Source organism: Natator depressus, chromosome 1, assembly GCF_965152275.1.
Source record: "Natator depressus isolate rNatDep1 chromosome 1, rNatDep2.hap1, whole genome shotgun sequence".
NCBI lineage: Eukaryota > Metazoa > Chordata > Testudines > Cheloniidae > Natator > Natator depressus.
Genome location: NC_134234.1, coordinates 1,982,993 through 1,997,430, shown reverse-complemented (window position 1 = coordinate 1,997,430; position 14,438 = coordinate 1,982,993). Strand labels below are relative to the sequence as shown.

The 14,438-nt window shown below is 46.9% G+C and overlaps 1 protein-coding gene across 1 annotated transcript; it reads left to right on the top strand.

Annotated features, from left to right (window-relative positions):
* Positions 1 to 8,838: 8,838 nt before the first annotated feature.
* LOC141995766 (olfactory receptor 52R1-like) lies at positions 8,839 to 9,837 on the top strand. The gene has a single exon (XM_074967183.1). The coding sequence runs from the start codon at positions 8,839 to 8,841 to the stop codon at positions 9,835 to 9,837; it is 999 nt and encodes a 332-aa protein (XP_074823284.1).
* The last annotated feature ends 4,601 nt before the right edge of the window (positions 9,838 to 14,438 follow it).

The window sequence follows — 14,438 nt, the reverse complement described above, 5'->3', positions numbered from 1 at the left end:
ACCACTGAGCTATCCCTCCCCCCAAGAGTTTCTGTGATCCAACCCGTCACACCTGGGTATCTGTGTGTGTATGTGTGTGTGTGTTTGCACATGGGTCCATGTGAGTGCTTGCATGTGTGTGCACCCCCAGCTCGCAGTTTAGTGCCCTCACCTGGAGTCTGTGAGACCCAGATTCAAATCCCTGCTCCTCTGAAGGTTTATTTGTACAAAGTGGAAGAGCTCCAGACAGACAGACTCAATGCCCCACACAGAATTGCCATTTGCCTGGTACTCAGGGCACTCATGTGGGACACGAGAGACCTGTGTTTTAGTCCCTGGTCCAAATCAGGAAGAGCAGAGATTTTGAATCTGAGTCTCCCAACACTCTATCAGATCTGTCACTAGAAAGTGCTGACCTGTCCTGGGCACCTCGCTCCAGGAGAGGGCTCACAGATGACAGTCCCATGAGAAAATACACACCTCTCTCCAGCTCCTTAGCCAGGCCCCTACACTCCCCAATTACTGGGTGTTAGGTGCTAGAGGACCGTGTATGGGCTTTGGAGACCAGAGTGGCTAAACTGGAAGAGCTAAGGGAGACAGAGGGATACATAGATGACCTTTCCGGGACAGAGCTGAATGGTCCCACCCCCAGTCTGGCAGCCTCTGTGGTTTTGAGGACGATGAAAGTCTCAGGGAAAAAGAACGTCAAACTAGAGCAGCTGGGACCCTGCTTCCAGATGATGTCGGTCTCCTGTCATACTGAGGATACCTCTCCAGGGGACGGAACTCCAGTTATTAGGAAGAGACAGGTAATACTTAGGGGGGATTCGATCATTCGAAACATAGATAGTTGGGTTTGTGATGACTGGGAGAACTGCATGGTGACTTGCCTGCCTTGTGCGAAGGTTGCAGATCTCTTGAGAGGTCCTGCAGGCCAGATTTAGGCTTCTAGGAAAGAGATTGAAGTCCAGGTCCTCCATGGTAGAATTCTCTGAACTACTTCCACTTTCACGCACAGGGCCCGTTAGACAGGCAGAACTGCAAGGTATCAATGCGTGGCTGAGACGGTGTAGAGAGGAGGGGTTTAGATTTATTAGGAACTGGGGAAACTTTTGGGAATAGGGGAGCCTACACAGGAAGGCTGGGCTCCACCGAAACCAAAATGGAACCAGATTGCTGGCACTCAAAATTAACATAGCACATAGAGAATTTTTTAAACTAAGAGCTGAGTGAAAGCCAACATGTGCGGAAAAGCACATGGTTCAAACAGAGTCATCCCTTAGCGGAGGCTGTAGTCATGGAGATTCTAGTAGTAAGGCAGAGAGGATGGAAGATGATAAAATACGGGTAGGCTCTGATGAGAAACAAATGAAGAAGACTCCCGTTCAAATACATCCTGTAATGGCAGACAGCTGATAAAGTGAGAACTTTGAAAGTGTTAATATAGAAATGTTAGAAGTCTAAATAATAAAATGGGTGAACTAGAGTGCCTCATTTTAAATGAAGATATTGCTATAAGAGGCATCACAGAAACTTGGTGGAATGAGGATAATCAATGGGACACAGTAATACCAGAGTACAAAATATATCGGAAGGACAGAACAGTTCGTGCTACAAACTTACCTACATGTTAAAGTTTAATAGGGCTATTAAACAAACTTACCTCACCAGACCCTGTCAAACCAAGATCCGTAAAATGACCTTTGATTGAGATCCCTGCTGAAGGGGACACTGAGGGGACAGGAAAACGAGTAATTTAGCACATGTTCAGGTTCAGGGAGGTGTTTAAAGACACAGTGGGTATTGAACAAACCGAACTGTCCAAGCAGAAGGCATGGAATAATAAAAAATATTTGGAAACACCTACCTGTGATAGAAGATTTGGTGTCATTGTTAAATCTCATGATGGAAAGTTTGTTGCTAAGATAAGAACATTCTTATATTTTTTAAAAGAAATAATTTGGTACTGATGGTAATTCCCATGACAAGATGTAACATGCATGATTGTTGGGAAAAGCTTTTGGACATGCTAGGAATAGTAAACAAGAATCCCTTTTGGGATACTGCTTCTCAGCTAACACCCGTAAAAAGGCTCAAAGCTTGTCACAGCAGGGAAACCATAATAAACCTGGTCTGCTGTGTGGTAGGGGGAAACTGAGGCACACCAACTCATGGCATTCATGAATATCTGTATTGGGTTATCACCAGTTGTAAAAACACAATGACTTAACAATGCTGCACAGATACAAAGAGAGGTGCTCTATAACAACCCAGAGCTTACCCTATTTGTATGCATGTATCATTTTTGTACCTAAAATTATGAATATTAACTATATACCAGTATTCCAAATGTGTTTGCTCCTTAACATGCACAAGGTAGTTAACATGCAGTCTAGCCAGCACACTGTGGATGAACCATTCATGGTAATGGCTCCTTAAGAGATACGATAGGCCTTAGAAGAAGCATATTCCACCTGATGGAGTTTCCTGTGAACGTTCTAGCCCAGATATGGGTAATGGCCCCTGCTATGACTCATCGAAGCATGCAAGCGCATGTGGCCAGCTCATATGACACTGGACTCCATCTTGTTCCTGTACTTTTCCACTAACCGTACGGGGAGGACTTCCACTTGGAAAAATGATATTACCATCACATGGCAAAAGCTATGAAACAGAGAAGTGACATCATCACGTGGCCCCATTCCCCCACAGCTCAAAGCCTGGAAACACATTAAGAACGAGGACTGAACTGGGGATGTGGTCCCAGGCTGAAGGGATTTCTTGCCTGTGTATGGAAGACTGGTGGGCTGTTTGTCCCATCAGGGTGACACACTGCTTGATTCAAATCCTGTCTAATGTATACAACTTACACTGTGATTTTGTTTATTTTTTAGATAACCAACTTTGATCGGTTTGCTATTACATATAATCACTTAAAACCTATATTTCTCTAGTTAATAAATCTGTTTTATTATTGTCAATAGATCCTCATGGCAACATACAACACTCAGAGCTTTTCAAGCCTTTGAAGAGGAGAGAATGAATCGATTGTTAGCTGCCGAGGAAAAGCATCATACTGCAATAGATACCACGGCGCTCATGGCTGACTTTGTCTGCCCAATCTGTTCATGAGTATGCGCTTTACACTTTGACTCCAGAATCTACAAAAAGAGATAGCATGAAAAAGTCATTGTCCAATCGACGGAATACACCTCCCCCCCAGTATAGTGTGTTGTTTGAAATGTAAAAGAGAAATCTGCTCAGGAAATGGAGCTGGTGCATTGTCCTCTCCCCTTGAGAGAGAGGGGGAATGGATAATAAAATTACTCTGGTCAGGCTTTCGACCAGGGCAAGACGGTACAGCGTTTGAGTCCTTGGCGGGGGAGCTGGGGGAATTGGCTGGAGCCTCTCTATTTTTGGTTCATGAGTGGCTAGTGAACTAATTCATGTAACTGCAGCTGAGTGTGTTTCTGACTGTGTACGGCTGTGTATGTTCAAGACATGGAGAGGACTGCAGCTTGTCACAGCCTCACAGTGTGAGAGGGACCCAGATTGCAATTCCAGAGGGGTCAGAAGTACCCCAGTTGGTGGTTGCACCATGGAGAAGTCCATCACCTCCACCCAATAAATAGGCCCTGCTAGAGCATGAGTCCATTTCCCTCTTCTCATGCACTCAGTTACTGATGGAGAGAATGTGGTTATGGCAGGGAAGTCAGGACTCCTGGATTCCGTCTGTCATTCTCTGTGTGACCTTGGCCGAGTCACATCTCCCTGTGCCTCGGTTTACTTATCTGTACAATGGGGATATGCTCATAGTGACTTTCCCTTGCTAGGTCTTTTGAAGATCCTTCAATAGAAGGTGCTGCACAGTATGATGATTTTTACTGGGAGAATTACTGATCTCTGATCTCTTTGCAACAGCCCCGTGTGTCTGCAGAAATTGTTTGTGTCTCCCCTCAGCCTTCTTTCTCCAGATCTCTCTGTCTACTATCTACCCAGACCTCCTGATCATTTACAGGGTATCAGACCATTTGGAGATCTAGGCATTATCCCTAGTTTTCTTATCAATCAACTATAATTTTTAATATCACAAATACACGGAGCAGCCAATTCATTTCTGACTCAGCACAGAGCCCCACAGTTCTCATTTCCCTTTGGGAAGGTCCCTTAATTATTGTTTACTCCTAAAGGTGGATAAGGAACACAGAAGCACAGAGAGGCTTGTCTCCACCCAGTTTACATTCAGATGCCCACTGCTTCCTAGAGGCTGAGCAAGCCTCCCTGGGATTGCACGGAGCTCTATTATAAATCGTGCACACCCCTGTGTCGGATCTCGACGTGGGACGCTGCTGCAGATGCTGGGCTGAGAGCGGTGTGGGACACGGCTACCTGAGGGGGACTCCCAGGAAGGACACTTCCTTCTCAGGATTCACAGGTACCCATCTCTTGCTGAGGAGCTCACCTTCTCGACAAACCTATTACTACTTGAGAATGATGGGATAGAGAGTAATTTTGTGGTCCTTTATGCTCTGCACACCCATTAAACATCCCAGGCCCTGGCCACAGGTGATGAATTTCCTCCACTACCATGGGCCAAAATTTTCCTGTATGCTGTGCTGCCCTCCCTGCCCCACAACTGATGGTCTTCATCCCCAAGGTGGCTGAATTTCAGGATGAAAGCTGTTAGTAGATGTACAATACGAGGACAAATTCTGAGGTCATACCCGATAGTTTGCTCAGGAACCACTCAGGCAAAACTCCCCTTGGAGTAGGAGAAAAGACCCCATGAACCTGCTGTGTGTTAATGCACAGATACTGTCACCTCCTTCTCTTGCATCTCAGGGCTATGGCTGTAAACAGGGGGCTGTTACCTGACCTTTATCTACTGGAATGCATGAAGGTGCTAGGGCTTCTCAATGAAAAAACAATTCTTTATTCAACATGAGCAAGACATATTTTCTCCTAGCTTCACTGGAGAAGTCGGCTGAACTACAATGGCCAATCTATGTGTGAATCCCATTCGGCTAAAGTATTTGCTCCCATAATATCCCTGGCAATGGATTCCACAGGCCAAATATGTATTATTTTTACAGTTTTATCGTATCAGTGTTGTATGTTCAGACTTTCAATGTAATTGAATGCTCCCTGTTGAGTGTCATGAGACACAGTAAATATAAATGCCTGATCTACTTTCTTTATTGATAGATTCATATGGACTATTAGAAAGTTTTTAAGGTCATCCATCCTGATCTCCTATATAACACAAGCCATTAAATTTCACCCAGTTACTCCTAAATTGAGCCCAGAAACTTGTGTGTGACTAAGTCCTGGTCTATACTGGTGTTTTGCATCACAGAAACATAGAGCTGTAAGGTTAGAAGATACCACAAGGGTCATCTGGTCTAACCCTCTACCAAAAAAGGAAGGATTTGTTGTGTCTGAACCACCCAAGACAGATGGCTGTCCAATATCCCTCGGAAAACCTCCAGCGAAGGAGCTTCCACAACCTTCTGCGGTGTCTGTTCCATCGTTATCCTGTTCTTACAGTTAGGCAGTTTCTCCTGAGATTTAATCTACATCTTCTATGCTGCTGTTTGAACCCATTGCCTCTTGTCCTCCCCTCCTTGGCAAGAAAGAACAATCATTCTCCATCTTTTTTATAGTAGCTTTTCAAGTACTTGAAGACTGCTAGTCTGTCCTCGCCTAATCTCCATTTTTCCAAACTAAACATACCCAGTTTCTTTAGCCTTTGTTCCCATGGCTTGAATTCCATCCCTTGGATCCTCTTTGTCTCTCACCTCTGGATCCTTTCCAGCTTATCTACATCCTTCCAATACGTTGGTAACCCAAGCTGGACACAATAGTCCAGCTGAGGTCTAACCAGCATCGAATAGAGTGGTAGTTGCACATCCCATGACTTGCAAGCTATGCCTCTGTTACTACAACCAAAAATTGTATTTTCAGTAGCAAACAAATCCACCCCCCTCAGTAATGTAGTGATATCAACCTAACCCCAGTGTAGAAAGCATGAGGTTCAGGGAAGAATTCTTCCTTCAACCTAGCTACCAACTATCAGGAGAACCCTGCTATCTGTATAAGTAGTGTTCACATTGAAGTTGTACGGCAATGCCACTGTGGTGTTTTAAGTATAGACAAGCCCTCAAGCATATGTTTCATCCAGAGATGAGGTGATGGACAATCCATCACTTCCCCTTGCAGTTTATCCCAATGGTTAATAGCCCTCAGTGCTAAACATTTGGCCCTTATTTCCGATTGGAATTTGCCTGGCATCAGCTTCCACCCATTGGGCCTTGCTCTGCCTTTCTCCACTAGATTAAAGAACGCATTATTACCCATGGTTTTCTCCCAAGGAACATCTCAGCTTGGACATTTTTTTGATGAAATAAATTGAGGAAGCTCTTCAACTCTCTCTCTCTCTCTCTCTCTCTCAGTCATTATCTCCTGTCTGCAATCATTTTTTGTGGCTCCTTTCTGCCCCTTTCCAATTTTTTCAACCTCCTTTTTAAAATGTGGACCCTGGAAATTCACACAATCAGTTTTCTCCAGTGACGTTTGCGAAGGTAAAACCCTTCCCCTGCTGCAACTCATTACTACCCTGTTTATGCATCCAAGGATTGCATTAGCCCTTTTGGTCTCAGCATCACACTGGAAGCTCACAATGAGTTGGGTGTACACAATGACCCCTAAATTCAGATCCATCGGTATGCCTGCCCTGGCTGCCTCATTGTTAAACTTTTTGCAAATCTTTAGGTCGCCTGCAAATTTTATCTGTAGTGATTCTGTATTGGCTTCCAGATCATTGATGAACATATTGAATAGCCTCAAGCCCAGAACTGATCCCTGAAGAACCCTGCTAGAAACAGCCCCAATCACTGACAATGGCCAGTTGATAACTGCTTTCACACAGTACTGTCCTGTATTTGCCCTTTTTTTTTCTTGCTCTGCTGCTGCCTGATTGCACACTTCTGGTTCCGAATGATGAGATACGTGTGTACTCTGGTGTTTGTAACTCTTAGGTTCTACTATAGATGCTGTTTAATATCCTCCATGACTGCTAAAGGACTGGAAAGTATTTCATCATCGCCTGGAATAGGAGTACCTCCTACTGCTTCTTTCCAAATGCAGAACAAAAATACGTCTTGAACACATCTACTTTTTCTGCAACATTAATAAATTTCCTTTATCCCTCTAGGAATTTGACCTAAACCTTTCCTAGCATTTCTTTTGTTCTTAATATACTTAATAATCTTCTTTTTCTCATCCTTAGCCCTGCATGGATTTTCCCTGATGTCTTTAACGTACTTTATCAATTTTCATAAATTCCATTATGTTTTGCTTGCTATCTTTTCCCCCATTTTTCATATGTCGCTTCCCCCGCCCCCAATTGCTGCATTCACTTTCCCACTGAACTGGGTCTGACGGGTTTCCCACAGGGTGCCACCTGCAACTGGGGTGCCACTGAGCCCCCCTGACCCACCAGGCTGGGCTCCCTCTCAAACTGTGGTTCTGTGATAAGTTGCCAAGCCTGCTCTTTCACCAGCAAACACACAGGTAGGGACACACCCAGCTGCAGAATTTACAGACTGCTGTGATCAGCTGTGCATGGGGAGGCTACCGCTAAGGAAGTGCCCAGCTGCTCCATCTGGAGTGCAAAACAATATTATATTGTCTTGCGCTGAATAGATCTGCCCCAAGTTATCACTCCCATACACTGGTTTGTGATAAAGCAAAAGCTAATTTTTTTAACTAGAAAAGATAGATTTTAAGTCATTATAAGGATATCAAACAGATCAAAGCATAATATGGGGTGTAGTGTCACACCGGGGTTTTACCCATGTGGTCCGCTGTCTTGACTGTGGTATTGTGGCTTTTTAGCTGTCTAATAAATTCTTCTTAAAGAACTCCCAGTTTCATTCCCATGTTTCTCTCTAAATTTTTCCTTCCAAAGAGTTTTGCTGATAATTATCCCTTTTGAAGCACAAAGTGTCTATAGATATTACTGGTTGGTAAATGTTCTGTTTGTCCATATGAGTATAATTACTTACATTCTTTTATTTTCCTCTCCTCTGTCATATACCCCCTTCTTTGTCTTTTCTCTAAACTAAAGAGTCCCAGACTTTTCATTCTGTCCATGACTGACAGCCTCTCCCATTCTTATAACCTGTATCGTAAAACTCCTTTTGATCTTTTATATCCTTTACAGAGACTGTGTGACCAAAACTGAGTGTGTGTCCAGAGCAGGTTATTCTCCTTCCCATTCCTCAGGCATCCGAACATTGTCTTTGTTTTGGCCTCTGCTGCGAATGAGCAGTTGTTTCCATGGAGCTGCTATCGGTGACGCCCTGATCTTTTCCCTGAAGTTTGTTCTAGATGGGGTGTATCCCCCGGCACATATCTTGACAAAGGTTTGGGGTTTGTTTCCACTCTCAGATTTTGAGCAACTGGGAGAATAGGGAACTCCCTCCATGATGGACTCTCTAGCCTGGCTTTCATTGTATTAAGAAACAATGATGGATAACTAGTATCCACACTCGTGTTTCCTGCTAGTGCCTATTAAGGTTTCTCATATCAAGATGTGTAGGAATTATTGACGCATGTAGCACCATGAAATATGGAATTGGCATTAGTAGGGTTAGTGGTTCATAATTCATTTCTCTGAAGAATGAAAATGCCATTTTTCAGTGTGTGACGAGTGACCAGTCTGCTTCATCCATGAGAAGAGCCCCAGTAGTGCACGTAGTGTCTCATATTCACATTGTCTCTTCATCCAGGCACTTGTACTGAGACCATCACCCTGGACCCTGGGCACATACAAGAAGTCAGGAGAACGTACAGTACATGCAAGATACATTGCTCTGCCTCAGCGTTGGACACTTGCTCCCCTACTCCATGTCAGATTTCAACACAACCGACTTCACCAACCCCTCCACCTTCATCCTGCTGGGCATTCCTGGCCTGGTGGCGGCCCACGTCTGGATCTCCATCCCCTTCTGCACCATGTACATCATAGCCATCGTGGGGAACTTCACCATCCTGTTCATTGTGAAGAGGGAGATGAGCCTCCATGGGCCCATGTACTATTTCCTCTGCATGCTGGCCGTCACCGACCTGGTCCTGTCCACGTCCATCCTGCCCAAAACGCTGAGCATATTCTGGTTCAATTCCAGGGAGATCAATTTCAATGCCTGCCTCACCCAGATGTACTTTATGCACTGCTTCTCAGTGATGGAGTCTGGGATCTTTGTGGCCATGGCTTTGGATCGCTACGTGGCCATCTGCCATCCCCTGAGACATTCCACCATCCTGACAAACCCCATGATAGCCAAGATCTGTCTGGCTGTGGTGCTGCGCGGAGGCTTCTTTGTATTGCCTTATCTCCTCCTGGCGAGGCGGTGGCCATATTGCAGTAACAAAATCATCCCCCACACACACTGTGAGCACATGGCTGTGGTGAAGCTGGCCTGTGCTGACACCCACCTCAGTAGTTACTATGGCCTCTTTGTGCTATTCTCTGTGATTGGTCTGGATGTGTTTTTTATCACTGTGTCCTATACCCAGATCCTCAGAGCAATCTTCAGCCTCCCCACAAAAGACGCCCGGCTGAAGACTTTGGGGACCTGCAGCTCCCACCTCTGTGCCATCTTAGCCTTTTACATCTCAGCTCTCTTCTCCTCCCTCACATACCGGTTTGGGCATAATGTGGATCTGCATTTCCATGTTTTCATTGCCAACGTGTATCTCCTGGTGCCCCCCATGCTAAACCCCATCATTTACGGGGTTAGGACCAAACAGATCCGGGACAAGCTGCTCCTGCTCTTTACTCATAAAGAGACCTAAAGTTGTCTCCTGGTGCCCTGGCTCTCAGACCAAGCTCTGTGCAGAGCTGGCCTGAATCACTGACTGGACGGTCAGAGAAACATTAAATTCTTTCCTGTCCTCACTGTGCTGTGTCAGTGTGACAAACTGTGGAACTGGTCTATGTAGAACTCATTAAGTTGTCCCCTTTCTAATTGCTGGTAACTGAACCTCTGAGTCCCCGCCACCTGCCCAACCTCTCCCCTCAAGGCTCTGCCCCTCTCCACCTATTCCCACAGGGCCCCATCCCTGTTTCTCACTCATTCCATCCCTCTGTAATGCACTGGATTATCTCCACCTCCCTCCCCAATCCAGTTGGACTCCCTCTGCTCAGGGGTGGGACGGGAGCTGCTGCAGCTTGACAAGGAACCTGCCGTGAGCGCCCTGAGCATGCAGCGCTGTGGCTGACAGTCCGAACAGGGGAAGAGAGGGAAGCCAGGAAGCTGGATAGAAGCAGCTGAGGGTAGGGAGCAGAGCTGTAATACAGGCGGGAAAGACTGTGCATCATATAGTTTGTGGCTCCTAAATCTCAAATACAAATTTGTGAAGGAAGAGACCATTGTGCCGCTTATATCTTTCACTTTAAGCTCCCTTTTGTTCCTCCCAGCTGGGAGCCTGTAGCAGGCAGAGTCCTGGCATAGAATCATGGGACTGGAAGGGACCTTGAGATGCCATCAAGTCCAGCCCCCTGCACTCATGGCAGGAGCAAGCACCATCTAGACCAGCGGTGTCCAATAGAATTTCGATGCTAGCCACACTTGTGGTTTTGAATTTTTCTTATTAGCCACAGTATAAAAAAGCCACATGCATTAGCCACAATTCAATAGCCTATTAGCCACATGTGGCTAGTGGTGAACGTATTGGACACCACTGATCTAGACCATCCCTGAGAGGTGTCTGTCCAAACTGCTCTTAAAAATTTCCAATAACGGAGATTCCACAACCTCCCTCGGCAATTTATGGGTATGGTTTGGGAGTCCTTTGCCCTGACCCAGGCCTAGGGAGCAAGGCAAGGAATCAGCTTTGAAGCTAGGAGGACAACAGCTGAGAGAGGTGGAAGGGTAAGCCCTCGCGTTAGCTGGGAAGGCGGGATGCTGCGCAGAGGCCCCTCATAGGGAGGGAGATAAACACCACACCTGACATTAGCCGGGTATTTACACACGTACACGGCACCTTACCTGGAACTACAGGTACACCCATTGCCCAGGGGCTGAAGCTGAACTGTGAAGCTGAGTCTTACATATGCTCTGCCTGACACTTCTGGTTACTACATCTAGAAGCTCTTTAGCTAGGCTGCTAGGCAGCATTATCCCCATGTCTTGGAGGGACTGAGCCACATAGTGATAAACTGATTTACCCAAAGCCACACAATAAGTCAGTGGTAGAGGTGAGAATAGGGAATCCTGACCCCCACCCCACCCCTCCTCTTAGTTGTGATATATGCACTGAGGCTATTTGTGTGTCATGATCCGTGGAGTTGCTGTCCTTCTTAAACAGGACAAATATATTAATGAAACAGCTAAACACTATGGCCGCAAAAACAGGTTTCCACACAGCCTTGTCTTGGTTGTTTACCAGGGAGCACACAGTGCCTAGAACTCTACAGCGTGCACCCTCGAAGGCCCTGATTAGGACCTTTTGGTATCAGCGCACTGGAAATAATCAATAATAATAATCTCCATTTAATAGATGGAGAGGCTGTGGCTCAGAGTGCGAATCTGACTTGCCCAAGGTCACCCAGTGAATCTGTGGCAGAGCTGGGACTCTCCAATCCCAGCTCACTGGTCTCTGATGATTCTTTATCTCTAGTTAAATTATTTGGGCTAAATCCTTAGTTGGTGGAAGTAGGTGCAGCCCCACTGAAATCAGGGGAGATCCCCTCACTAGAGAAAACAACAGAGATCTGCACCAGGCCTCTGTGCTGCTGCATGGACCATACGTGTCAGGTCTAAGAGAGTCCTGGGAGTAGTGAGCAATAGTCTGTGTCAGTGGTGCCCATATGTCACCGTGCCTCAGTGGACACAGCTGAGGATGCCAGATTCAGGCAACCTGCTGAGAAATGGGGCAGCCTCACCCTAGACTGGTGGTTGTTCTCTCATTAGATTCTACCAGGCCAGCAACAAACGGGGGTGGCAGGTTTGTACAAATTGTGGTGGTGCCCAGAATGCCCAGAGCCTGCCCCCCTCCAAGCTCTCCCCACCAACTTCCTAAGGCTCTGGTAGGGAGTTTGGGTGCAGGGAGGGTGCAGGCTCTGGGGCGGAATTGGGGTGCAGGCTCTGGGCTGGGGCGGGGAATTGAGGTGCACAAGCGGTTCAGGGTGCAGGCTCTGGGAGGGAGTTTGGGTGCAGAAGGGGGGAGAGGTCAGGCTCTGGGAGGGAGTTTAGGTCAGGGAGGAGGTCTGGGGTGCAGGCTCTAGGAGAGAATTTGGGTGCTGGATGCAGGCTCCGGGTAGGGGGTGGAGATGCAGGAGGGGGTGAGGGGTGCAGGCTCTGGGAGGGAGTTTGGGTGCAAGAGGGGTGGGAGGGAGGGGGTGGGGGTGCAGGTGGGAATTTGGCAGTGGGAGGGAGTGTTGTGGGGGTGCAGGAGGGAGTTTGGGGGGTGCAGGAGGTGTGGGGGAGGGGATGTGGGTGCAGGCTCTGGAAGAGGGTGGGGGGGTTCGGTGCTCACCTGGAGCACCCCCTCCGGCAGTGGCTCTTAGGTAGGGTGGGCCGGGGGGGTCTCCATGCACTGCTGCCCCCAGGCACCTCCCCCGCAGCTTCCCGTTGGATGCAGGGGTGCTCAGAGCAGGGGCAGCACGTGGAGACACAGCCGCCCACGGACTGCAGGGACGGGCCAGCAGCCACCTGCAGCGGGCGTGCAGGAAGCCACTCAGCTCCACTGCGCTGCTGGTGGTGGCAGCTGGGGCATCCTGGGCCATGTTAAATTGCCCAGGGGCAGCAGGTGGGCTAGGGGGACACCCCGGGGAATGTGCGGGGGGTGGCAGGTGGGGCCAGGACAGAGACTCGGCCTTGAACTTTGTTGGAGCCAGGCCCCAGGGCCAGGAATATTCCTGATGCCCGGGCACCACGGGCCCATATAACTCGCCGCCTATGGCAACAAATGTTAACTTCTGTCTCACCACACTGATTAACTGGAAGGCAAAATTGCAGTCTCTTGAGGTATCCCAGCACTCGGCTCACCACCCAGATACTGGACTCCATGATGAGTGGTCAGTTTCACCACGTATAGACTCATTCTAACCTCAAGAGATCAACCACTTAGCCAGGTCAATATATAACTCAGATCTTACCCAATAATCATGACACTGCCAATCCCTTAGCAATTAAATATTAAATTGTTAAAAATAAAATAAAAGAAGAAGAGCTATAAATGGTTGAGAGATCAGATACATCCAAGTGATGTTTCAGTGTTCAGAGATCAGGACCACAGCAGTGAAGGAATAAACTGCTCACTTGCAAAAGTCTCTCTGGAATCACCCAAACAGGTTGGGGATCATTAGTTCTTGTTCAGAACTTCCTTGATAGAAATCCAGACCAGAGAACTGAAGGTGGGGATGTCTCAGGAGTCCTTTTATATCCTCTGCTCTGTGCATGGAATTTTACTGTCCCAAACAAAGATCACTGTCTCTGTTTGTGGAAAGTTACAGGCTCAAGAGGGAGCCCAGGGCCACATGAGCATACCACATGTCCTTATATATTTTAGTGCCTCACGGGGGCAGACGTTGCCCGTATTTTTGCTGAGTGTGTTTCTTCGATGGCCCATTGTGAGAGCTAAGTGTCCTTGAAGGGCCATCAACACATAGATGTGTGGCCTTCATATAAATTCTATGTGAGGGGTTTTACCCAAGAATACAACACATGTATAAGATACAAGACCCTGGCCAATATTAATAACTTCAGATCATAGAATCATAGAATCATAGAATATCAGGGTTGGAAGGGACCTCAGGAGGTCATCTAGTCCAACCCCCTGCTCAAAGCAGGACCAATCCCCAATCAAATCATCCCAGCCAAGGCTTTGTCAAGCCTGACCTTAAAAACTTCCAAGGAAGGAGATTCCACCACCTCCCTAGGTAACGCATTCCAGTGTTTCACCACCCTCCTAGTGAAAAAGTTTTTCCTAATATACAACCTAAACCTCCCCCACTGCAACTTGAGACCATTACTCCTTGTCCTGTCCTCTTCTATCACTGAGAATAGTCTAGAACCATCCTCTCTGGAACCACCTCTCAGGTAGTTGAAAGCAGCTATCAAATCCCCCCTCATTCTTCTCTTCTGCAGACTAAACAATCCCAGTTCCCTCAGCCTCTCCTCATAAGTCATGTGTTCCAGACCCCTAATCATTTTTGTTGTTTACAAAGGTGATACATGCATATAAACAGGATAATCATATTTAGCAAATCATAACTTACCCACTGACAATTGACAGGACATACTTTGTACAACATTTGTTGCAATTGTATAACCGCGGTAGGAACCGTGGTAGCAATGATAAAAATGGTCATATTCAATCATACAGCATCACACCATGTTCTCCTCCCACGATGGTGCGAGAGCTGCTAGCCACCTAAGCAAGGGGCATTG

What these genes read in the sequence shown, in the direction of transcription:
- LOC141995766 (XM_074967183.1), top strand. Translation starts at nt 8,839, where the DNA reads ATGCAAGATACATTGCTCTGCCTCAGCGTTGGACACTTGCTCCCCTAC.